Below are 25,556 nucleotides of genomic sequence, written 5' to 3' on the forward strand. Positions count from 1 at the left end.
GCGGGACTTTATTTTCAAGTCAAGCGTCTGTAATTTATTTTTGCCGGGGATTTAGCTGCTGTCTGTATTGTCAAGGTGTCCATAATAGTGGGGTGTCCGCAAGGCATGAGTTAACTCACTGTAGTTCCTGTCACATTTTGCTGCACAATACCTAAAAGGTAACACCAATAACACCAACAGTAACCATTTTGGATTTTTGCAGGCCAAGCATTACCAAATAATCCATACATTTGCCCACCCTCTCCTAAAAGGTACATATGACTTGTAATCACATATAATGGGCTCCTCTCTCCCACCCATGGGGTTTTCCTCACTGGCTTGATTTTTTAAAAATATAAAATCACCACGACTGCACCTCTTAATCTATATGTAATCAGATGGTCATAGGTTTGGCTCCTGATAGGAGTGCTCGGATTTTCTTTTTCTGAGTATGCCTTTGTCACTGACTGAAAAAAAATGTCATGTATCATGTAAGCATTGTTACCATGTTCAAGCTATTCAATCTTGTCCAAGAGGGGAAAGCAATGATATCACACAACTCACAAATGAATGTGCCTCTATCTGTCTAATTGCACCTTCACTACCTCTGTTATTAATATTATTAATAGAACTTTATTTATGTAGCTAGTGGACAGGCAGTTAAAAAGTTAAGCAGGAAGCACTTTTTAGATTGTAGAGATTCCTTGATCTGGAAGCAGGTGAGAGCAGGAAGTTTAGCCAACTTGTGTCCTAGAAGTGAGTTTCCAGAGCTTGATGTCAGTAGGAAATCATCAGAGTCTGGGAGAGATCATCCCAGCAGAGAGAAGAGCAAAATATTTATTAAAGATGATGATGTGGTTGAAGCACATGACTTTCAAAAATGTGAGTATCGCTAGAGAATAATGTGATATTTTAAGTATTTTTAGCTAGCTCATTAGCTGGGAAGGATGTACATTTGTACTTGTAGAAAGGTTGGTGAGATCTACATGTCAGTTACAGTCATGTATGTCGAATGTCCATTGTGATCTCAGAGTGCAAGTCATGGAAAAAAAATCTTTTTTGAGGAAACTTTTTCACAAAATGTGGTTTTTGAAAAGGACCTCAAAGATTAAGACTAGAATTTATACATAAAATTAAAAGAAAACAAAGAAAGATAAATAAATATATTCAGGTGTTTCTTAAGCAGGAACATTTGAGTTACATCAGTGTTTTAAAAGTGCATAACTGTGTTAATTACATCTAAAGTGGAAAAAATATATTATATTTTTAATTTTAAGAAAAACACGACACTCCTGAGTTTTACAGACATGTTTCGGCAGTTGCCTCTGCCATCTTCAGTGTGAAATGAACAACAATCTTCAGTGAAATATAAATGCCAGAGAAATTACAATAATAATAGCAATATTATTATTGTAATTTCTCTAGCATTTACCAGTATTTATTTCCTTTGACTAACAAATTCACTTGGAAACTGTGACTAGTTTTTTTTATTTTGCCCCAAATTTGTACCTGTTACTCCACACAAAATGGTCCCGGTATTGTTTGACTTCATTAGCCTGGGATCAAAATATTTTAACGGACGTCTCCTTTGTACACTGTGTACCTATCATGTCCTAAATTATGTGAGGTTACTTGCATTAGGTACTATCCCACGTTTCCTTATAATAATCCAGTACATGTATGTGTGACGCAAGTGGGGGGGGGGGGGGGGGGGACAGAAACTTAAACCGTATCAGCTGCTAATTTCATGGGTATTAAATTAAATATTGAGCGTACGTATTTTTTAGCATCAGTAGGTGAACAATTTAGACAGAAGCCTAATCAGGTTGATGATGCAGATGATTATAGAGATGAATCATCTTTAGTTAGAGTACAGCAGGCAGAAAGAAGCCACTTAGCCAACCATAGCTGCAGTTATGATTTTCCTGAGGTCAGAACTAAGACTTCAGAGGTTGAGAATAGTAAGTTAAGGAAGGAACTGCAGGAAAGATCCCAACAGAGAACCACAAAGGAGCGAGTGAAGAAATGTAAGTATAAGGAGACAGGAATAATTACTAATCCTAAGGGCACATGCTTCCATCTATCAGAATTGGCTGGCCAAACGGATCAGTTTACAGGTAAATGAGACACACCATTGTGAAGGGTTGGTTCTACATGTTTCTTCAAAATGGCACATTCAGACATTGCTACAATGTGCCATAGGAATAGGAATTGTTTGGTATATACATGTAGCCATTTCTTCAGATTGGTGTACTTGTTGTCTATTGTGAAATGACTGATCTGGCCAGCCAGTTCTGATAAGTGGAAAGAGCTTTGTATTGAATTGAGTCGATTTGTTGACAGAAATTATTTTTTTTTGTTTTTATTGATAAGATACATGGATTTGTCTAGGGTCATCCAACTGCTTAACACGTAGCGTGTGTTTATACCCAGTAAAGTCATGTTTAAAACACGAGCAGCAGTGTTTTATTGGGATTTAAAACCGTGAGGTGCAGCCAAGTGGTTTTAGACCGGATAAAACATGTGCTGCAAGGTTTTGAATGGCTTCAAAAACATTCCTGGAAAAGCATGTGTCAAGAGAGTTCATAACAATGATGCTTTTATGAATGTTGGAAATTAGCATACGAGAAAAACATTAAACACCGCATACCAATAAGGAGGAGGTTTTATTGGGTTAATTAAAACCACTGCACGTGATGTTTTATCGACCATTTGATTGGTCAATGGGCTTATGAATTATTAATGAGTTTTTGAAGCCTGGTTCTCATGTGCAACACAAATACAAGCACAGGTGCAAATGCCTGTGCAAGTATGTGTGAACATCCAAAATGCTGATGCAAACTCAAGCTCAAGAAAAAGGAATTAGGACAAATAATTTATTGTAACCACAAACCAATGGGAGCTAACCTGTCCCAGTCCTTCTCAGCAATCATGATGGTGGCCCGCAATGGAGATGAGAAACTAGCTGAAGCTGTAGAAAAGTTTCTAGACACAAATAGAAAGAGCCTTATCGAGGTAGGGGAACTTGGACGCACATAAAATAGAAAGAAAGACACTGTTCAAGTCAGAGACATGTATTATTAGGTGATGTAAGGCAAAATTGTAATTGCTATTGTAAGCTTTAAATTCCCCACCATTTCAGGGAGCAATTCTTTAGCACAGAGACAAGAAGAGGCAGGAAGTTTAGCTAACTTTTATCCTAGTATTGAGTTTGGATTTGATGTGGAGAGGAGAAGAAAGGAAACGAAAGGTATTTATATTAATGTACAGCAAGATGATGGAAACACCCATTGGCAACCTTTTTATTACTTGCACATGTAACTGTCATTGTGTGTGCACTCTGTAATTTGCATCAAAGTGTGGTCCAGTCATTAGGAAGAATGGTTGATGTTGGCTGAATGATGATGGTGATGATGATGATGATGATGATGTTGCGTACGGATGGGAAAAATGTTCACTTGGCAATATTAATTATATAGTGGTGGCAAGCCAGATCACCTGTCAGTCAGTAGTCGAGGAATAACATTTGGAAATGTTGGAAATGCTGGGATGATAGAGTGCAGTTAAGGACGGTGCCTCCTAATACAGAAGTATTGTTGTGCAGTTTATGACTATGCGGGAAACGTAGGTCTTTTAGCAAGAGCCATTGGAATCCAAGAAAATAGCTAGGGGTAGTGGTGTGTTTTTGGAGATGATTTTAGTAAGCTAAAAAGCTGTCAAAATTAATGTATGGCATTTTTTTTTTCAAATTGAATCTCAGTTACCTCCCAAAAAAGCATAGTTACACGTACCCCAATTTTCTTTTCGGATACCAATTACCTTTGACAAGATGTGCTTTTCCTGCATAGTTATGAACCACACAAAAATATCCCTGTATTTCAAGGAGCTGCCCATATGAAATCCAAGTTTCTTGGACCATCCCTAGATGCACAGGATATATGTGCAGTGTAGCACAGGAGGCACTGTCTTTAACTCTGGCGAGGAGTGATAGTGCTGACACCACTGTATCGGCATTGTTACTTCAATCTACTTCTCGCTATTAAAGTAGTTATAATTGTCTAATGTTAACTCACATGAATGAATGATTTGGGAGGTGAAAAATCATAATGATTGAAATTAAAAAATTAATCACTTAGTTGCATGTAAGTGTTAAATAAATTTATTTAGCACAGAGCACTGCTTAGGGACACATTCCAGATCAAATAAATTAATTACTGGAAGTCGGAAATGTTGGTTTTTGAGGGGAAAACTGGGGTAACCACAGAAAAACTTCTTGCAGCAGGGATAAGAACCATTGGCAAACTCAATTAACACACATGTATGACATGAGTCCAGGAATCGAGCCTGGGCCACATAATATTTGGTGTGGGGGGAGTGCTCTTGCCACTGCAGCACCCCTGCTTTCCCCAAGAAAAAAGCATTGCTGACATCAGGAACTACTGACAGTGGGTTGGGAAGGTTTCATGACTTAGTGAGGTGTATAATTATGGCTTTATTTTTCAGTTCAATTCAGCTAGTAAGAGGTATCAGGTATACATGCATGGCTCTATATTTCCCTCCATTTTAGCTAGAGAAGTAGCCAGGGATATGCTTGAAGAGCAGAAGAAGGCAGGAAGCTTAGCCAACTTTTTCCCCAGTATCTATGTGCATAGTGACTCTCCAATGGGAAAATTAAGGGGCAGAGACAAGAAGGGGCTTAAAAAAGAGGAAGAAGAGGATGAGGAGGTTATTTCAGTGTGTGAGTTACAAAAATCAGCAGAAACAATTTTGTTCTCAGTAGGTTATAACTTGAGTAATAAGTAAGTCATGAATGAGTGTAGTAGGGGTACGAGAGCCGGGGGTATTATAAAGGCAGCTTAAGCTCACTAGATAGAGGGTTGGAATCAGTACATATAGTCAAAGGTTTACATTGTATGGATGGGGTTCTTTGAAATAATATTATAATAGCAACGTTAGAAGGATTTTTTAATCAGGGAGCCCACTTGCCTTGGGGGTTCTCAGTGGGACCCTTTAAGACCCTTTAAAATTTATAGCAGGAAAATAGAATTATTCCAAGACTGGAAAGGCTTGGAAAGTGTTGGAAATCTGTGAATTTGTGCGTTCAATGTCTTAAATTTTTTGTGCACCAGTGTGAAACAGGCTAGTTGTTTGTGGAAGTATTTGAGTTTTTGCTTGGAAGCATTGTCATTGTACTACAAGTATTTTAAGCTAATTTGGAGTCCTGGAAAGTCTGCATGAGCTCTTGAAGAGTCCTTTTAAAAAAATAAATAATGTGTGTGACATAAAGTATGATCCCTGTGCTTAGTGAACTTGGTGAGTCAGTGATTATTGTTGCCTGGAATAGCCTGCCTTCCTGGTAGTTAATGGAGGGTCTGTTGTCAAGTTCCATGATAGCATTCCTTGCGTGCTTATGCTGGAGCGATACATCTAAGCTTAGTTTTGTGCAATATTCTTTGTTTTTGTTTCCATTTCACTCAGCTACCATTGCTAGTGGCAACCAGCTCCTCCCAAAATAGCTAAATATTACCCACAAAATAGAAGTTACATGTAATTTATTATTCCATACTTTATGGTACATGTAAGTCAGTACATAACTGTAGTCTGAAATGTTTTTATTAGGGGAGAACATGAACAAGCATGTCAGAGAGGAATATAGATCTCCTAATGAAGGACAGCAACATGCAGGAAAGTTAGCTGATAGTTTTCACGAGTTAGAAAGCACAGGGCTAGAACTAGAAAAGCATTACTCTGATGAGGTGCTAAGCTTTGAAGAACAGCAAGATGGATTCGTAGCAGACAGGCATATACAACCAAAGTTAAAAACTGACAGCCTTGATGGAATACAACCTGAGGCGTACTATACTCACAACAATCCAGTTGACCTAGATACAGAGAGTGACGAGTCTTTAATAGAACAGGAATTATTACAGCAGCCATGGCATGAAAGTACTCATGGCAGTTCCAGTTTTGTTAAGAAATGGGACACAAGTGAAATGAGAGTTAGTTATGATAGTGGCAGAAAGAATGAAGCAGCTACATTGGCATTTCACAGATGGAAAAACAGGAGAGACCTAGGTCACAGTAGGTGTTTAGAACAATAATTATTTACTCTTTAATCCCCCAATTGATCACCATCTAATGCTTATAATAATAAATGCTTTAGCGGACAGCATTACATAAACAGATAACAACAAATAGTCAAGAGGGTATTTTAATTGAGAAGGTGGATTGTCATAATGTTTCTTGTTTATTCAGCATCTCATTAATTGTGTTAGCTGAAAATGCCATGATATATGTATGGTGATGACGATTCCTACCTTTGTCTGAAGGGATCTGTCAACAAAAAAAGATCTTGATATAATTGTAATTTTCACATTTCATAAAATGGTATAATTGTAAGAATTCAAACAAGTTAATTAACAGCTAAGGAGAATTAACCTCCTGGCCTCAGTTTTCCTTAAAATCGTACATGTAAATGATGTGTTGGTCTTGTTTTCAAATGAGAAACATCTGACTGCGAGTTCTTTGCATGTTGCACTTATTTTGTGTTCAATCAATTTGAAAGAGTGACTCAAGGCTCACAGAATATGTCGTGCCTGATTGTCCACGGCAAGTGCATTTCACTGTTGTCCAGGGCCCAGCTGTTCAAAGCCTGATTAAGCTAATCCTGGGTTAAGGTGAACTTAATGATTTGAGTCTAATTACTAATTAGGAATAATTAAGTTTTGCCAAAAGATTTTCGTCCCTCAGTTTTGACGTTGACTTTTTTTTACCACTAGCTTAACATTAGAGTTTAAAAACAATTTTAACAAGTGAGCAGAAAACCTCTGGGAATTTTTAATCATGCATTAACATTAATCGGCTTTCGAACAAACGGGTCCAGGTTTTTTACATGCTCACTTGCCTGACAGCAAATCTGCCCTGTGACAGAATAACTTACTGTAAACTGACAACAATTACTGAGTTTAAGCACCAAAGCAAATCATGTTCTGTGGCTATGTGGCAAGCTGTAAATATTCTAATTTAGCCCTGCTGTTTCATTGAGCATTATTTGTGCCATCAGAACCTTTGAAGGAGAAAGATAACATCAAACCGCAGCTACTGCCAGTCCCTGGAGACCCTGGGCCAGGTCCTTCATCAGCATCAGATACCTCAACATTGGTGAAAACAGTGAGTGATCTCTGTGTATGTTGTTATTGTTCTGTTAATAGTACTACAATAGAAACTTTTAGAAAATAAAATTGGAAGTTAATGCAATTTATAAGTAAGGTATGGTTTGAAAAACGTATCCAAATAAACTTCCAGAATTGCCAATTTGCAAACTAATACTCTAGCAAACGTGTTGTGTTATTGGGTTCCACTGAAGGGTATTTATCTGGTTTATTGTCAGGATATTCAAACATTATCCATGCCAAATTCATTTTGTTCGTCTAGAGCACAATTTTAGGCTTTAATTGAGGTATCAAAATCTGGGTCTGAAACATATGGCACACTATGCAATAGAATACCTGGTTCAAGCTTTTGTTGCTTAAATTTCACAAAGGTGACATAATTTCAAATTTGTCATGTTGGCATTGAACTGTAGTCTGTGTAACTTGCAGTGCTGTTTCATGTATGCCCTCTTTCTCATAGATTCAAGAGTCTGCTCTTGGTTCTAATGTAAATAGTATACCCATCCAGCATCTGTGTGGAAGCTATCTAGCAAGGGAAGGATACTGTGAAGTTGCAGTTCTTGCTCATGGGGCAATAGGACTGCCGCTTAAATCAGATGGAAGGCTACCTCAGCCATACATTGCAGGGTACGAAGAAGTTGCATACCTGTGCTAGTATAATATGAAGACTTCACTGTAAATGTAAAAAATAATAAATGTGCTCTTAGATGAAGTTTATAGACATTGCACATAATTATTAGACTGGGCAAATCCTCCAAATTAAGATGTGGAGGGTTTTTTTTTTTGGAGGTAAAAAATCCTGTCTGATAGAAGGTAGACAAGCTGACATTTTACAAGTGTGGCCATATTACGTACTTATGTGGCCATATTGTAAACTATCACTTGCTCCAGTGATATTTGACATTTAATATGCAATCATGATGACTTCTCATGCTGAACCATAGCCCTTTAAGTACCCAGTCTTATGGATCTTTTTGTTGGCAAATAATGAAGTTGCAGAAATCAAGTTATAACACAGTGTTTCCAAGGAACATGAAAAGTGATGTTTGATTTCAGAAGTCTAAGGGCTGAGATAGTTACCTTACGTTTATAAACGTGTGAGATCTAGATCTCCGGGCTCTAATGCAATGCCTAATTATTTATTTGTTGGTCTCTTGTCTTTAGGAAATGTTGTGTATGCTGTGTGTGGGTGTGTAAATGTATTACGTTAAATTAATATGACTGGCAATCCATTCAGAAAAAGTCTGCTGATAAATGGTTAATGTGCATTTTACTGGATTTGTTTGACAGTTTTTCTACACCTTAGTAGTATAATGAGACACATGATATAACCACTTTGCAGGAAATCTGGAAAAGCAGAAGCTCAGAGGGTAAAGGGACAGTCAGTTACTCATGCTGCTATGCATCCAACACAGTCACCATCTTGGGATGAATTGCTGTTGATTGAGGTCAGGGAGGAGGAATCTAAGGATGAAGGTTAGTCAACAAGTGAATGGTTGATACATTTTTATATTATGGTTAGTTAAATTGAGGAAAGGCTGACAGTGTGCAAAAGCATTGGATATCTAGAAGGTTATCTTAGTAACTGGTGGTCTATCCATTCAAATCAAATCATTTAAATTTTTTTGTTCTGGATTGCCTAGCCTCATTGCAGTGGTCTCATTACAAGGCAACAACTGGCATTCTTTGCCTTTTTTTTTTGACAAGATTTGAACCTGTATACCCAGGTACTTGGTTAATCTTATGAAAAATTCTCCAAGCTACCATCTACTTAGTTAGGCCACTGTTAAACACCATGCAATTCCTATGTTGCTGATACATTTGTGGAACAACTGAAATGCATGGCAGACAACTCACTGTGTGTAACAAAAGAAGCTTTCCTCTTCTTTTTGGTTTTAAGTACTCCAGTCTGCCATTAACTACTTTTGAGTCAATGGAATCTGGTGTATAGAAGGAAAAGCTGTCATGAATACATGAGAGGGAAATACATGAAGTACTACATACATGAACTGCAGATAGCAGATTAAATACGCAAAAGACCATCAAAGTTATCAACCCAACTGGCAGAAGCAGATGCTAAACAAAAGCCTTATTGAATGTGATTCAATGGGATTCAAACCTATGACCCATGTGATACTACGTAGTGCAGTGACCATACCCCTGTAATACCAGTGCAGAGCACTGCACTAGTATCACAGCTCTAACATATGGGTTCAAATCCCATTCAATCATGAAGTTTTTGCGGCTTTCTTTTCCCAACTGCAGTGGTCTTTCATTTATCAAATGTTGTTGCTTAACAAAGCCATTTAGGTTTCTGAAATCTACGCAGAACCTAATATTAATTGTAGGTTTATGGGCAAGCACTATGTACAGGGATAGTCCATGGGCTGATGCTAATGGTTGAAGTGCAAATTACCAGAGATTTTTACAGTTGCTTTCTTGAAATCCACTGGTGCTGCATGCAAATGTCCTTCCTTGGTTAGAAAATGGAAATAATTTGACATTTTAGTTTTACAGAGATATATATATTTTTTAACTCCACATAAAATTGGCTTGGGCTATGTATGTGGGCTTGAACATTTGAAAAACATTGTCGCAAAAGCTAGATACATGTGGTAGATAAGTGTGATAACAAATTCATCTCCTGCAAAGAAGAAAATAAGCATTTATTGTGCTGGTGCCATTCCCATGTTAACAGCACTTATCAAGCAATGGTATCAGCAGAAGACTAGATAACATACATGAAAAAACTAATATAATTTGTTTTAATTTTTGATGTAAAATGTTTGTGTCTTCTTGGACAGTTGCTATCCTACTGGTAGCAGACCACCCCAGCAAAGAGTTACTTACAGAGTACACAGTGCCTCTTGGACATCTCAAGCCCTTCCATCAGTACCACGTGGAGTTAGTTCAGGTATTGTAATTGTAAATTGTTGGTAATAGTGCTACTGTTAAGTACCAACACTGAAAGCTGCCCATTACCCTACTCCCCTGCCTGCCAAAAAGGTACAGTTATAGTGTAATTTGTGAAATCAAAAAATAACAAAAAACATGTTCAATTAAATTTACCACCATTAGTACCCTCTCCTCTGAGGATTTTGGTCATCATCATCATCATCATCATCATCATCATCATCATCATCATCATCATCATCATCATCATCATCATCATCATCATCATCATCGCATAACGTTTAAGACCTGATAGCTTGTTTATAGTGATTATAGGTAGCAAAAGCACTCTGGCCTCAAGAAGTTAACTTGTTGATAACCTTCTCTCTCATTGTGATAGCCCAATTCAGAGCTCAGTGGAGACATCAGGCTGTACATCACATTGATGAAGAAAATGGACAAGTTACCTCTTTCTTCTGCTGGCTCAAAGATTTATGGTTTAGAGGTATGTAGAGGATTGAGATATGTTCCCAGCGATTTTTTCAAGGTTCATATGGTCATATTAGTCACAAAATCATGAAGGTTAAATTTCTTCAGCCCTTGCAATGTGATAGAAACTGAAACAGAAAATGCACACCGGGCCCCGGTTATTCAACGAGCGGATAACTTTATCCAGCTGATAAATGTACCTGAACTTATACATTTTATCTAGTGGATAGCAACTTGTCCACTGGATGAAGCTATCTACCCTTTGAACAACAGGGCCAAGCTATTTGTCTCTGTTCAACATAGTCTGGCGTAAAGAGACTCTGTGTTCAGCCAAGACTAAAACAATTTTACTGTAAATCAAATCAACCTCAATCTCCTTCCCAAGAATTTTGTGCAATAAACATCTTTCATCATATGTTCATTATGCTCATACTGGCCCACTGCTCGATGACATGTATTTTTGTGGTTGATATTTTTAATAGGTATTACTTCGTAGCTTGGAAGCACCAATCAGCAGCCAGATGGGACCCCTCATTGCCACTGGAAGAATTGTAGCTGACTGGAAAGAATACAAGTTAGGATAAATTTAATAAATCCTATTTTGCAGTATTAACTGTTGTTACACAGTTTAACCTCAAGGTATTCTCTGGCCATGAATCTGAAACTTTTGGTTAGAAGCTATACTTTTCTCTTAATTTTTTAATGCTACTTTTACTTTGTTGATCTATGCAATTAGGGTCATTTTACATCTTTCTGCTCTCATAACAGATACATTCTACTGCCCTCTGTTTCAATTAACAATTGTGGTGGCCTTATAAAGTTTACTAGATACATGCACATAGACACCACCTGACTAAGTTGGTTTGTATTTAATAACATTTTTTACAACTCTTTGACATCTTTTTGAAAATATCTCAATGATTTTGCCTTCAACTAGGCACTTAAAAAAATTGCTTCCCTAATGCTTTCCACACTTGTTACATTTCGGGGTTGTCCAGAAACTTGTCACAAATATCTTTGTTAAGTGCCTAGAACTGATGGCATGAAGCGCCATTTTTCTCTTTTTGAAGTGCTCAATGGCAGTGTGCTGTGTGTACAAATCATGGTAGCTTGGGATTTATTTCTTACTGGGAGCCCTCTTGTAATCACCAGAGAAACTGTGCTATCACAGCAGGCAAGACCCACAGGAGTAACAGTGACCACAATTCACTTCCCATCACCACACCCAACATCATTTGCTGTAGCTGGAGCGACGCCCACACATGGAGCTCCTCAAGTGACCACAGCTGGTGGGCCACAGGAGCAGCCAAAATGGAACCAGACTATGTTTTTCCTTGGTGATGAGTCTACTTTGTTTACTGCTGCATCAGCATTGGTTGTTGAATATTATCCTGCGGCACTTGGTAAGACATAAGGAACCTTAAATGAGAAGCATTAATCCTTGAAAGCCCAATACTGACCAGCATCTAATAGACCCTTCTCCAAAATGGCGGCAACAGATTTGAATAAGTTAAAATTGAACTGAATGAAAAACTGATACCAGCACTGAAAAGAGCACCTTTACTTTAGTAACCTTGCAAAGTTTCAGCATATTAGGTGTTATATCAGCTTAGGAAATGTAAGATGAAATTTGACAACTTTACAGATGTTTGCATGACTGGGTGTATACTCATACCCCCAGTCATACAAACTTCTGTAAATTTTTCATTTTTTAACTTACATTTTCTCAGCTGATATAACACCTGATATGCTGAAACTTTGCAGGGTTACTTAAGTAAAATTGCTCTTTCTATTGCTGGTATACGTTTTTAATTTTAACTTATTTGAATTTTCGGCCGCCATTTTGGAAGGGGGTCTATTTCTCCATAAAATGTCCCTACTTGATCAAACACACAGGTCATGACAATAAACAAAATTATCGCCAAAAGTGTGTTTTGATATCGAAAGAAATTCTCCCAACTAGTGCTATACAAAATACAAAGAAACAGTGAGGAGAATATACATACATTCATGCTGATATTGCGGCTTAAAGTGTAAATGGGACCTGACCTGGACTGGCCTTTCTCCCTTTTTGTTAGTCAAACATCCAGTAGTAAAAGGGTAAACTACTAGCATGACTGAAAGAGGTCTGCATTTGCATTTAAGACCCCAAAGTTTGTTTTTAAAATAAGGAGGAACCATTTTTCTCCTTTTAGAACTTCTTGTTTAAAGTGATTCCTTTGGATCGCACTGCACATCCTTATTGAACATAATTTCTCCCATCCGTGGCACACTCTTTGAGTGTGCATGTAGAATATTGAGGTTAAACCTGGAAAAAATTGTTTATCCTTTATTCCATGTAGTTACGAAAGTGCAACCCTCCAATATCACTTCTTGATATCACTCAAAAATCATTGTTACAGCCCGTTTTTAGGCATTTCAGTGGAATCATGCTTAAGTTCAAATTGCTCTGATATTTCATTAGTTCAATTTTTTTTGACAACTTTAGGGTATATTCTTTAACACTGTGCTATGGAGAGAATGATATCATAGTAGTTTGGTAGTCTGAATAATGGTGGCCTCTTGCTCAATGCTGGCTCTTTCAATATCCTGTTAAAGACTGCAATGAACTTTTACTAAGTGAACGTATTGAATGATTGTTTTCTAGCAATGACAAGAGATGGTTGGCAGCTAGCAAGTCCTGTTTGTTACTCTTTCCAAACCCTGGACCAGTTGCTTCTCTCAAGCTTGCAATGGGACAGTGCTAAACAGGGCCTGAAGCTAGACAATGTACCAGTTGAGGTTAGGCCATTAGAAAAGATAGTTGGGATGTGCCACTTGCTGGTGGTGGTGTACTTGTAGTTGTTAAGTGTGCTAGACATTACTCCTTCGTGAAAGCCCCTTTGGTCTCTACACTGTTGTTTCATTTGTTAGACAAAAAAATGTAAATGTCTCTCCCACCAGGGTATAAAGGGATTACTGGTGACAAAATGCTTAAGGAAAAGCATGTGAAGGACAAGCATTCAGTTCAGGGTGTGTGGTAATGCTCCTATTTGCTTCATGCTACAGACCAGGTTAAACTGTGGCTGTTTTGGGCCACCTAGGTCTGCAATGCGAATTCACAACACCTTGCAATGTGCCTTGCTCAAAATCTATGGAAGGTCCTCAAGGATCGTTACAGATCTGCACTTTTGTGTGGGAACACATTTGGAAGGGTTATGTTTTTGTATGGCAGTAATGTGTCATTGCTGGTCTTTGTCCATATTTTAGGGCTCCAATATGAGAACAGCTATAGGAACCAGCCCAACAGTTGGAATACTGCTCAGACTAGTCACCGAAGAGGTACTTATCGTCGGTGGTGTTTGTTCTAACTAGAAGATGACCATTTTAAGTTTTGCACTTTTTTAATCACTAACATCACTATTGGCATCTAAATCCACATAAGGTTTTTGTTTAAAGGGTGATTTACATGTAAGACTTTGTCGCATGTGACAAGCTTACAACAAGCCTACGACACAAATTGTTTCGTGTAAATCAAACCTACAACTCGCATATGACTGTCATGTGCATCACAATGTTGAATGATGAGAGTTGTGTGCAATTTTTTGCATGACGCGAGCAGCGCGCGCTCTTGAAATTGCGTGTGGCAGTCGTAAGCAAAAGTTGTACCATCTAAATCGGCCTTAAGATGGAGATGAGGAGGTCAGAGGACAGTGACATTGGTCAAACCTCAGTTATCCGTTCTCATTGAGCACAGTATCCAAATACAATTTATCGTAAAGACTCGAGTTACTGCTTGTGGTGGTTACCTCATTTTGTGAGTGAAAGGGAGAGAGCTAATAGGAGAGAGATTGGTTGTTAAGGACATAAACATGTGAATGTGCAGAAACACCCCATGAATAATTACACAAACTAAAACAGTAAGAATATTAACAATACGAGTTTAAAGTAGTCATTCTGTCCACAACTTTAATATCAACTGTGGGATACTTGTCAGAAAGGGGTTTTTAAACAGAACATACATGCTTTGTAGAGGTGCTTTAAAGATAGGATTGTGCTCATTAGAAAGGAAGTGCGAATGGGGTTTGTTACTGGAAGGAAGATGCTAAATGGAATTATTACAGTTCAGTGCACAGATTGCTAAAATAGCCAATGCTTGTTGTTGGTCCTGTTTTTAGTCAGTTTTCACTGAATAGCATAGAGTATTTGCAAATCCCTTTTAAAGTAATCACCACTGATAATTTCTTCGCTTCATGTTTCAACAAATGTTACTTGTTTTTAGAGAACAGTCCAGTTAATTGAAAAAGTCTCTGTAGTCATGACGAAGATAGCAGCATTTGACAGTGTTTGTACCATTTATGTTCCAGAGCCCCGACCAAGTTCTATCAGCAGCCCACCTACCATCCTTACCTACATTTAGGACAGGACCTCAGACAACACAGCCTGGACAACCCCCACATACTACTCATCATCAAGCTGACACGACACAACAGGTACTTCAGCTCTTTTACTCCCACAATCAATCATCATTAAAGTCAGTAAATGTTTTCATTTAGAGGCTTACAATGTGCCCATTCAAATTATAAAACAGACGAATGTTAAATAGACAAAGAATTGAAGTGGAAAGCCACACAGTGGCTCCTATATCTACCATACGATTTTACAATAAATTGGATTTTTTTAAATAAAAATAAAGGGAGAGCTCCTGGTGTGCACTTTCCTGCATTGATATGTTGATAAAATATGCAGTTTGTTGTGGTTCAAGAGTTCGAACCAGTTTTGAATGAAATTCTCTAGTCTGATCGCACAAATGAAATCAATTTAGAGTCGAACTTTGTATAGTGTTGTAATTAGACCTTTTATGATACTGGTTGACAATGTTAATTCCTGAGTCTTTGGTTTGAAATCTAAAATTCCATTCAAAGCTAAAAAGCTAGTTATTAGTATTAAAGGGATAAGTAGGTTAGTTCCTAAAGAAACTGCGGTGGGTGCTGTGTCGGTGGTGAGTAGAAACTAATGTTTGGTTTATCAACAGAATTGATAACTAAAGGTAAAAAGACATTCGAGTGCTGACGTTTCGAGTAGTAAAGTACTAATGATTAGTACTTTCTTGAATTGCCTCTAACTGTTCTGTGTGATGTGGTTCCAAGTAAGAAATTGTTTCAATGAAAGCTAATAACGAGTGCTTTCCTGCGGTGCAGTGTTCTACCACGTATCTGGATAAAATCTTGCTGTGGCCATTTGTCTGATGGTACGTATCAGTTTTACACAATGAGCAAAGGGTTCTGTGTATAAATGAACAACACTAAGCTATTCGTTTGAGAAAATGTTGATTGTTCGTTAAGAACGTGTTTTTTCGTATTTTAAGGTGCCTTATGGACTTCCTCCTATGGATGCTGTCAAAACTGTCCTGCCACAGTTTCACTCCTTATACACTGGACCAAGGACAGAACCAGTCAAGGAATATGTTCCATTGAATGTGTCATCTCCAGCAGAAAGAGGGTGAGTGAGCTGACATTTGCCTTGAGGACAAGAGATGTTAACTTCCAAAATCAATCAAACATTTTTTAACTTCAATAAACTGGCCTTCATGTCAACAGGAATCTCCACTGGTGAAATAATGTAAAACTGTGTATTGTGAGAGATACAAGATAATTTCAAGAATGATGTAAACTACAGCAATACTTATATTAAATTGCAAGCGTTGTGTGGTGTAACATGCTTCTTGTAACTTGTCTTGCAATACAACAACACACTGCTTTTAACCATTGCGAGAACATTTGCATGAAACATTGCCTAGTGCAACACCATGCACCTTGATCTCTTCATCACTGTTGTTGGTCTGGGGCCGTGGTGTACTGTGTAACCAACTCCTTTAACATTTGTCAATCCCTCGTTACTTTCTCACACCCTACCAGAGGTTGTTTCTTCATTTTGTATGGACCTTGTCTTTATCGTTAGAATTCTTTACTTGATTAGTTTAAAGTGAGCGTGGTTTACTAGTTTGATTCCCAGGGAAACAACCAAAATAACCGTCACTATAAGTTGTAACTCTTATATTGTATTTGTATGTTATAAATTATTGCTTTCACTCGTAGAACCTTGGATGCTACTGGAAGCAGTCAGATTCCTCCAGAAGTGAGTTATGTGCAACAGATTTTTTTTTGCACACATTATTTTGCTTCAGGAGCAGTGATGTACGCCAGGCTTGCGAATAAAATCAACTTGATGTGCTTTTTATTTCTTCTTAACCTTTTAAAGGCTACCTTAGCTAAATAAATGTCTTTTTCAGGTCAGAGGAAGCCTTGACGTCAGAAGTCTTGCTGTCATGGATTACCAAATGAAGGTGCATTTAATACTGTCAGCTTTTGAGTACATACATTTGCGAATTTTATAAATCTGTGATCAGCTTACCTCACCCTGCAATTTGTAAAGGTCAGCAGCCCTCCTTAGTCTGGTCTCTCTCAGTCGTCTTATCCAGCACGGTTAGGCGTACTAAGTTCCACAGTCAGGAAGTTGGAATCCGGCAGTCCCTGGCTAGTATTACTCTTGAGGTCATTGAGACACATGTCTCAGCGCCTCTATGAGGTAAAGGCCCCAGGAAATATAAGTTAAGTAAAGTTTGTTTTGGCTTACGAGGTGTAAGGGAGATTTCTTAGCTGAGTGGTTAGAGGTGGGAACTTGTAATCCAGATGCCCCAGGTTACGAACGTCCTTTCTGGCCATAGTAAATGGATAGTTAACGACACAGTTGTTCGTTTCTTAAGTCCTTGTCACCGCTTTTGGGATTTTCCAATATGTTATCCATGCTCTTTCCACTTATATTCAAAGTTATTAAAACAAGACTTCCATCCTTTATACTGTTGTAATGTGTAATTTGTGTTGGGTTCATAGGAAGTGGATCGTTACAGAACAGCCATGAGAAAGATGGCAACTGATCTGCTACATGTGCGAGAGGATTGCAAACGGCTTGAGGTGAAGCATTGAGATGCTTTCTATATTTGATGGCCCGAATACACACTGTCAAATTTTTCTCACTGCAGCCGCCTGTGAGATGAGTTTCCAAGGAATTTCATATTGATGCGATTTTCACAGTGTTTCTAATTTGTTCCTTATTTAATGCAAATTCATTGTTACCAGTCAGAGGTACATGTGACCGACTCTAGGCAGCATTTCCAACTGAGAAAGAATACCCAACGAGTGATATCTTTCTTTGGTTGCCTACGAATCTAGTGTAAATTTGAAGGGAATTGCGGTATAAAACAAGTGAATCTAAGCGGGAATGAAGTCATCTTCTTGTTCCAAACCACGTCCCAAAGCAATTTTGTGAAGCGTTGGTGCATTTTAGTTTATCTAGTATATTTCTCTCTTAGCTTCTTGTTTTGAAAAAATTCCATTAGACTTAACGCTTCATTTATTTAGCTGTTTTTTAAATGGATTCACTATTGTTAACTTTGAGATACATAAATGGGGAGAGAACTGATCGAGGTGATGGGGTGCTTCCCTAAGCTACATAGATGTGTGCCGTCGCAAGCGGTATGGTTTGTGGTCTGAAAACGAGTATAGTGTCTGAAAGTGTAAAAACTGATGTGGAGTTTAGAAGACAGGTCTGAAAACAGGTGTGGATTTAAATGACCGGGTCTGTTGAAGACGGGTATTGGAGAGTGACATGTTTTTTGGTCTGAAATAGGTTCAGGGTTTGGGAAAGCACGTACCCCCTCCCCGCAGCAAAAATTCTGAGGAATACCCTACGTTCTTGGGAGAACCGGACTATAACCGGACTGAATGTAATTTCATCTCCGCTAGGCTGCAGGTTTTATTAAGGCGTTGTTATGATTTGTTTAGTGGTTGAATTGTCATTCAATTTAAATTCTTCCAGGAAACTAACAGTAGACTAAGAAGAGAATTGGGTCAACATGACGAGATATCCAGGCTGATGGTCAGTTCAAAAGACCTGGATAACGTTACCCATTCTGAGCTGGTGCAGAAATTTGGTAAGACAATCGACACCTACAGGAAACGCTCTACGTCCTCGCTTAGTATAGTATGTGTGTGTTTCTATCTGCTGTGCAGTGACGAGTTCGCAAGAACGTTTTGTGTTAGTCCTTCAAATCTCTTTAAGATAGCGCGGACCATTTTTCAAGATTTTGCAGCACCATTCCTTCAAGATGACGCATGCGATTTACAGACTGGCCGGTCTGGCAAACGGAAAGCACTCTAAAAATGCGGTAATCTTCTAAAATACTTGAACGATTTTAACTTTTCTTGTCACTCCAAAATGTGATATCATTTGTATTCGGTCTCGTATACATAGTTTCCTCGTCTGTGGACCAGGCCTTGCAGAGCTCTCTTGAGGTCACTGTCTTGTCTACTTTTTCGTGTGATTAATTGTAAAGAGTATTTGGGGAAAATTATTTCTTGCTAAAGAGATGCTGCCAGTCCTCTTCCGCTACAAACGTTTTCTATTGTTTAATGTACAGTTCTCCTGAAAAAGAAACTAGCAGATGAATCTTCTAGCAAACAGGAACTACAATCGAGGCTTCAGCATCTTCAAAACGATCTCATCAAGGTAATGGTAACTAAACTGTCAGTATTTAGCTAACACTAAGTTACACTTTAAGAGCCTGTCTGAATTTGTTAAAAGCTACCTCCAGCTCCCTTGCTAACACCAGTCTTTATATAAAAGATTTTATGCATAGGACTGTCTGACAGTCGTAGGCTGTATTGAGTAAGGCCCGGGTCAATTCATAAGCTATCTTCGGGGTGGTGGCAAGGCAGGCTTTATAAAAAACAGATTTTATGCATAGGACTGTCTGACAGTCGTAGGCTGTATTGAGTAAGGCCCGGGTCAATTCATAAGCTATCTTCGGGGTGGTGGCAAGGCAGGCTTTATATAAAAGATTTTATGCATAGGACTGTCTGACAGTCGTAGGCTGTATTGAGTAAGGCCCGGGTCAATTCATAAGCTATCTTCGGGGTGGTGGCAAGGCAGGCTTTATATAAAAGATTTTATGCATAGGACTGTCTGACAGTCGTAGGCTGTATTGAGTAAGGCCCGGGTCAATTCATAAGCTATCTTCGGGGTGGTGGCAAGGCAGGCTTTATATAATAGATTTTATGCATAGGACTGTCTGACAGTCGTAGGCTGTATTGAGTAAGGCCCGGGTCAATTCATAAGCTATCTTCGGGGTGGTGGCAAGGCAGGCTTTATATAAAAGATTTTATGCATAGGACTGTCTGACAGTCGTAGGCTGTATTGAGTAAGGCCCGGGTCAATTCATAAGCTATCTTCGGGGTGGTGGCAAGGCAGGCTTTATATAATAGATTTTATGCATAGGACTGTCTGACAGTCGTAGGCTGTATTGAGTAAGGCCCGGGTCAATTCATAAGCTATCTTCGGGGTGGTGGCAAGGCAGGCTTTATATAAAAGATTTTATGCATAGGACTGTCTGACAGTCGTAGGCTGTATTGAGTAAGGCCCGGGTCAATTCATAAGCTATCTTCAGGGTGGTGGCAAGGCAGGCTTTATATAAAAGATTTTATGCATAGGACTGTCTGACAGTCGTAGGCTGTATTGAGTAAGGCCCGGGTCAATTCATAAGCTATCTTCGGGGTGGTGGCAAGGCAGGCTTTATATAATAGATTTTATGCATAGGACTGTCTGACAGTCGTAGGCTGTATTGAGTAAGGCCCGGGTCAATTCATAAGCTATCTTCGGGGTGGTGGCAAGACAGGCTTTATATAAAAGATTTTATGCATAGGACTGTCTGACAGTCGTAGGCTGTATTGAGTAAGGCCCGGGTCAATTCATAAGCTATCTTCGGGGTGGTGGCAAGACAGGCTTTATATAAAAGATTTTATGCATAGGACTGTCTGACAGTCGTAGGCTGTATTGAGTAAGGCCCGGGTCAATTCATAAGCTATCTTCGGGGTGGTGGCAAGGCAGGCTTTATATAAAAGATTTTATGCATAGGACTGTCTGGCAGTCGTAGACTGTATTGAGTAAGGCCCGGGTCAATTCATAAGCAGACTATCTTCGGGGTGGTGGCAAGGCAGGCGTTTAGTAATGTTTAATATACGAGCAGGAGTGTTTTATCGGGGTTAAACCCGTTTTAGACCCGATAAAACACGTGCTGAGAATTTTTTGAACGGCTTCAAAAACATTCCTGGAAAAGCGTGTGTCAGTAGAGTTCATAACAGTTATACTTTTGTGAACGTTGGAAATAAGTATAAGAGAAAAACACCGCATACTAATGAGGAGTGTTTTATCAGCTGGTAAAACACTGCATACTAATAAGGAGGAGGTTTGTCGATATAAAGTCACTGCACGTGATGTATTATCGACCATTTGATAGGTCAATGGGCTTATGAGTTATTAATAAGTTTTTGAAGTTTATAACCATGACGGTTTGATTAGTACTAAAGTCAAGCTTCCCCATATAGTCCGTATTTATATGGTTTTCCAAAACACAAGACACCATTCCTAAGTTAGAGAACTTCCTAAGCTTGTTCAAACTCTTCCTTTAGCCGTTAAATGCCTCTTGTGTCTCTCGCTTTAACACCATAAGGTAGTGTGGCCGTTGGTTATTTCTGTAGTAATATTTATTTAATTTAGTTTTCCTTGTCTTTGTATAATTGTAAGTAACTCTTCCTTTCATTGAAAGAGATACCAGATTTTAGATGTTTATGAGTCCTTAATCAATACAAGCATGAAAAAAAAAATAAACACATAAAAAAAAGTTAGGTTTCCCTTTTCACTGAATCTGTTTTAATTCTGCTGAGCTTGGCTGGTGTAAACTGGGTCAGAATACCTGTAGAAAACACAGAACATTGTTTCACCTTTTGGAAGGAAGACCTCTTGCCAGTGTAAAAGGGAAGTCTCAATTATAGGTTGTGGGAACGTTTTGTGAATATACATGTGCTGACCTAATTCGCCTTTTAACAGAAAAACGAAATGGAGAAGGACTTTTTGAAGCTCCAAGAAGCCCACGAAGGCCAACAGGCTCTTTTGCAAAAGTTACAGGTTAGTATACCAGTAAGACAGTTGTCATAAACTTCTGGCCCCAGTTGTTCAAAGGCCGGATAACTTTATCCGCTGGATAAGGCGCTATTCAGGGTCTGAAATATACTTCACGTAAAACCTTTTCCAATGTTTTCGTACACTCCCAAACTTAACTGAGGTTAGAGTGTGCATATTCGCTTGTACAAGAGGAAATACTGAAATCTTTGCACAGATTGGAACTGACGGATAGCGACTTATCCACTGGATAAAGTTATCCGGCCTTTGAACAAGTGGACCCTGGTTCCGCATTAATCAGCCCTCATAGCTCTTGGCTACTAGGGGAATTCTCAAGAGAACTGTCCTTTTGTTCATGTCCTAGCAGCCAGGAGCGATGAGAGGTAACTGTATTCAGTGTCCAGAGTAATTTCGCGTTTGCTTTGGTTTTCCTTTACTACGCATTGTGATTGGTTGGCAAAACTCGCGCCATTTTCTCAACCAATGAGAAGCAAAACCAAAACCAATCGTGCCTCGCTCGCACGAGTTTTCCCGCGCTTGGCGCCGGTTACATGTATTTGCTTTGAATTCTAATTGGCTTATTGCGCTGTTTACGTTTGTTGTGATTGGTCGGAGTCAATACTTTGGTTTTGACTTAACGACACTCAAATGAAAACCGCTGTTACATTTCAACTTATTAATTGATACACATTTGTTTGACAGATTTTTTCTGAGAATGTGATATTGCATCGAAACGATTCCACTTGAAGATTGTCTATCATTATCTATCAAGTATATAATTATAATTATACTTGAATGTTGTAGAACATTATTGAGAAGAACTTACGTGCTGAAAACTTTTTTTAAATCCTTTATTTAAACACGATGAGAATGAAAGCATTACATACTTGAGGGTCGTGTGTAACTAACTATTACCTAATTAACCTACAAAAAGAAATGCATGAAATACATCGAATGGATAATCAGACTTAAAGGGGAAGTATCACGAGAATTTGATGTCATTTGACAACCCAAAACTGCTGTATGTTCATTTGTTGAAATTAGGTTACGGCATGTAATGATTGCTCTAATTATCGCTAGTTTTAACCACGGAATAATTAGAATGTCACCCCCGAAATACGCGTTGCCCAGTTAGTCAATCAATTCGTGTGTTGCTTTTCTTCACATTATTTTTTTGTAGGTTAAAGTTCAAAAGACAAAGACTATTCAAGATACTTGCAAGAAGCAGGAAAAAGTAAGATATTAACCCTAATTAATGCAATAGGATAAACTTTGTGAAAGAATAGGTGAGCCACCGTACAGGTTCGAGTACTGACGTTTCTAGTAGATTCGCCCTGAAGAAGAGCTAACGGTCGAGACGTCAGCACTCAAATCTCTTTACGGTGGCCAATTTACCTTTAGTTATCAACTCTGTTGATGAACCAAACATTCGTTTCTACTCCCCACCGACGCAGCACCACACACCACAGTTTATCCCTTTGTAAAAGTATAGTTGGGCCTTAGCATTAGCGTTAGTGTTACATCTCAAGGATGAAAATGAACTTTTGTCCTTTAGGGTTTCTCTCGATCCAAGGCTGTAAGTGGTCTCAACTAACTTATCTTTTAAAAGACCTTCCATATTGTTGTGGTGACACCTATGATGGGCTCATACACCAACAAGCTGGGAGAGACTGTACACGAGTGCCAACCTGAAGAACATCTTGGTTGAGTGATAGACCTATTCCAATCTTTGAAAGTTTTACATTTTTTTGCACGATGCTCATTATTTCAGGTTATTGTGCAACTTGAACAGCTTTTGGCTAAACAAGGGAAGAAAGGACTGTATAACGGAGGTACGTTTAAAAGCGATATTGACGAAGACACATTTTTGGTAGCTTTGGAATTGACAGTGATGGTGCTTCTTATTTGTGATGGGTGTTACAGGTTCTACAGTGTATGAATTTCATGAAAAATATTTTTCAGTTTCTATTTTATGTGTGAGCTATTAGTATTCTGCGTGCTTAACGTTGTAGAAACAAGTGATACTTACAGAACTCTCAGCGAAGAGAACCTCAAGCTGCAAGCAGAAGTCATGCAGTACAAGGTAATGTAACTTCCATCTTTTAGAGGAGCAGGGATGACGCAGTGGTGAGAGCACTCACCTCCCATTTCGCACTCAGCGTCATATGTGGGTTGAGTTTGTTGCTGGTTCTCGTCCTTACTCGGAGAGGCTTTTCTCCGGGTACTCCAGTTTTCCCCTCTCCTAGAAACACAACATTTCCAAATTCCAATTCGGTCTGGAGAGTGTCCCCATACTGCAAAGCGCATTTGATCATCTCGTCATGGTATTATGTGCTTTATAAATTTTCAAATTTATTTATTTATCTATTTATCGTGGTTGCAACCAGCAAGCGATTTTTGTGCTATTTATGAAATAAACTGTTGTGTTATGAGAAATGTTATTAACTTACCAAAAGATATTATTCGACATCCGTTAAACGAGAAGAATAATTAGATCTGTGCTATTTTAATTTAAGTAATGTTTAAAACACGAGCAGCAGTTTTAGACCCAACAAAACACGTGCTGCGATTTTTTTGAACGGCTTCAAAAACATTCCTGGAAAAGCGTGTGTCAAGAGAGTTCATAACAATGATGCTTTTGTGAACGTTGGAAATTAGGAGGAGGTTTTATTGGATTTTAAAACCACTGCACGTGATGTTTTATCGACCATTTGATAGGTCAATGGGCTTATGAATTATTAATGATTTTTGAATTACGCTGTACGAAAGTCGGCCGTGCTAGTTAGGTGGCATTTCTCTACCGGCAATCACGCCATAACCATCACTGATATTCACCTCATGCTTGCTGGTCTTGGTGTATTGGACGCAGTTTCGCCTTCGGTTGAAAGATTGATTGTCCTCAACAAGAGAACGTTTCATTTTTAGGACAATCGTTCACCTCGGGTATCATCCTCCGATGTACCAGCCTCCTAAATGGGTTTATTTACTCGGTAAAAAGCCGGCTAGTACGGGGCCAACCAAATGAGTTCTTGCTTATGTCAGGAGGCCTGTCTGTGTGATAATAAAGTGTAGGGTTCAAATGAATTGTTGTACCGCTAGCAGTTAGGACATAAATGGCATAAATTGCTACGAAAGCGTGCGGCACCAGATTAAAATACACTCTGGGTTTACCTTCCTTGTTTGTCGTAGGACATGCTGAGAAAAGCTGAAGCGAAGCAAAATCTTCCAAGGTATTCACATCTGCCCTCTGTTTTACATCTATGGCCATGTATAGCCTTTCCCTCCCCCAAGTGAAATCTTTAGTCCTGTAACATTTGTGCCTCTAAAATTGTCTGGATTTTCTAGTACTGTTACACAACCGAATAATGAGGAAATTATAAATCCCCCAGTCACTGCTGACCATCATGCTATATACAGACATGAACGGTAGCTATTGAGCAATCCTTAACTGTAGCACAGTTTATTATGCTGTACAAGGTGGTTCTAACTTTAGAGTCTGTGAAGGAAACCCTTAACTGTGACCAATCAAATATCAACCATTCCGTAGGCTCAATTTCCACCACTCTCACCCTCTGCGTGGCAAGCGCAATCGGGGAGGGGGAGGGGAGGGAGTGGAGTGAGAGGAAGTGACGGGGGACCTCGCCCTCCCCCTCCCCCTCCCCGATTATGCCTGTCACACAGGCGACTCTCTCACGTTCGGGGGAGGAGAGTGGGCTCATTTCCACGAACAGCAGTGAGTATTGATGGTTTTGCAGAATCTAAATTATTAACAAGAAGTTGATTGTTTTTGTTGCAGATCGCCTCCTGATAAGCAAGCGGCTGGTGTAAGTAAATTGCGTAGTTTCTTTTCCGTGATGCAACCGTGTTGCAGAAAACAAGACTGATTTAAGGCTTGGACACACGGTGCAGCGTTATATGTAGTACTGCACGCCTACCCCTCACTCCTCTTCAAACTGTTGCCTGTAACAATTTCAGTGATGGATTCGCGGTGAAGATCACGAACGGTCCCTTTGCAGCAAACGGTCACAT

The 25,556-nt window shown here is 38.9% G+C and overlaps 1 protein-coding gene across 4 annotated transcripts in view; it reads left to right on the forward strand.

The window, feature by feature from the left end:
- The window catches only part of LOC146458364 (coiled-coil domain-containing protein 33-like), a 34,624-nt gene that overhangs the window by 4,006 nt on the left and 5,062 nt on the right, over positions 1-25,556 (forward strand). The window contains exons 4-30 of one of the 4 annotated variants that reach the window (XM_085090673.1): positions 670-861; positions 1,767-2,006; positions 3,122-3,229; positions 4,547-4,717; positions 5,599-6,060; positions 7,043-7,149; positions 7,612-7,778; positions 8,494-8,627; positions 9,956-10,065; positions 10,444-10,548; positions 11,015-11,106; positions 11,685-11,935; positions 13,180-13,313; positions 13,782-13,853; positions 14,879-15,004; positions 15,880-16,013; positions 16,610-16,649; positions 16,804-16,857; positions 17,405-17,485; positions 18,390-18,504; positions 18,991-19,079; positions 21,456-21,533; positions 22,708-22,761; positions 23,299-23,359; positions 23,540-23,610; positions 24,717-24,757; positions 25,324-25,351. In XM_085090673.1, coding sequence (XP_084946799.1) covers positions 670-861; positions 1,767-2,006; positions 3,122-3,229; positions 4,547-4,717; positions 5,599-6,060; positions 7,043-7,149; positions 7,612-7,778; positions 8,494-8,627; positions 9,956-10,065; positions 10,444-10,548; positions 11,015-11,106; positions 11,685-11,935; positions 13,180-13,313; positions 13,782-13,853; positions 14,879-15,004; positions 15,880-16,013; positions 16,610-16,649; positions 16,804-16,857; positions 17,405-17,485; positions 18,390-18,504; positions 18,991-19,079; positions 21,456-21,533; positions 22,708-22,761; positions 23,299-23,359; positions 23,540-23,610; positions 24,717-24,757; positions 25,324-25,351 — 3,317 coding nt within the window. The remainder of the gene's footprint in view (positions 1-669; positions 862-1,766; positions 2,007-3,121; positions 3,230-4,546; positions 4,718-5,598; positions 6,061-7,042; positions 7,150-7,611; positions 7,779-8,493; positions 8,628-9,955; positions 10,066-10,443; positions 10,549-11,014; positions 11,107-11,684; positions 11,936-13,179; positions 13,314-13,781; positions 13,854-14,878; positions 15,005-15,879; positions 16,014-16,609; positions 16,650-16,803; positions 16,858-17,404; positions 17,486-18,389; positions 18,505-18,990; positions 19,080-21,455; positions 21,534-22,707; positions 22,762-23,298; positions 23,360-23,539; positions 23,611-24,716; positions 24,758-25,323; positions 25,352-25,556) is intronic. The other 3 variants (XM_085090674.1, XM_085090676.1, XM_085090677.1) reach the window with 3 other exon arrangements.

Source organism: Pavona decussata, unplaced genomic scaffold, assembly GCF_977016875.1.
Source record: "Pavona decussata unplaced genomic scaffold, jaPavDecu1.1 SCAFFOLD_233, whole genome shotgun sequence".
NCBI lineage: Eukaryota > Metazoa > Cnidaria > Anthozoa > Scleractinia > Agariciidae > Pavona > Pavona decussata.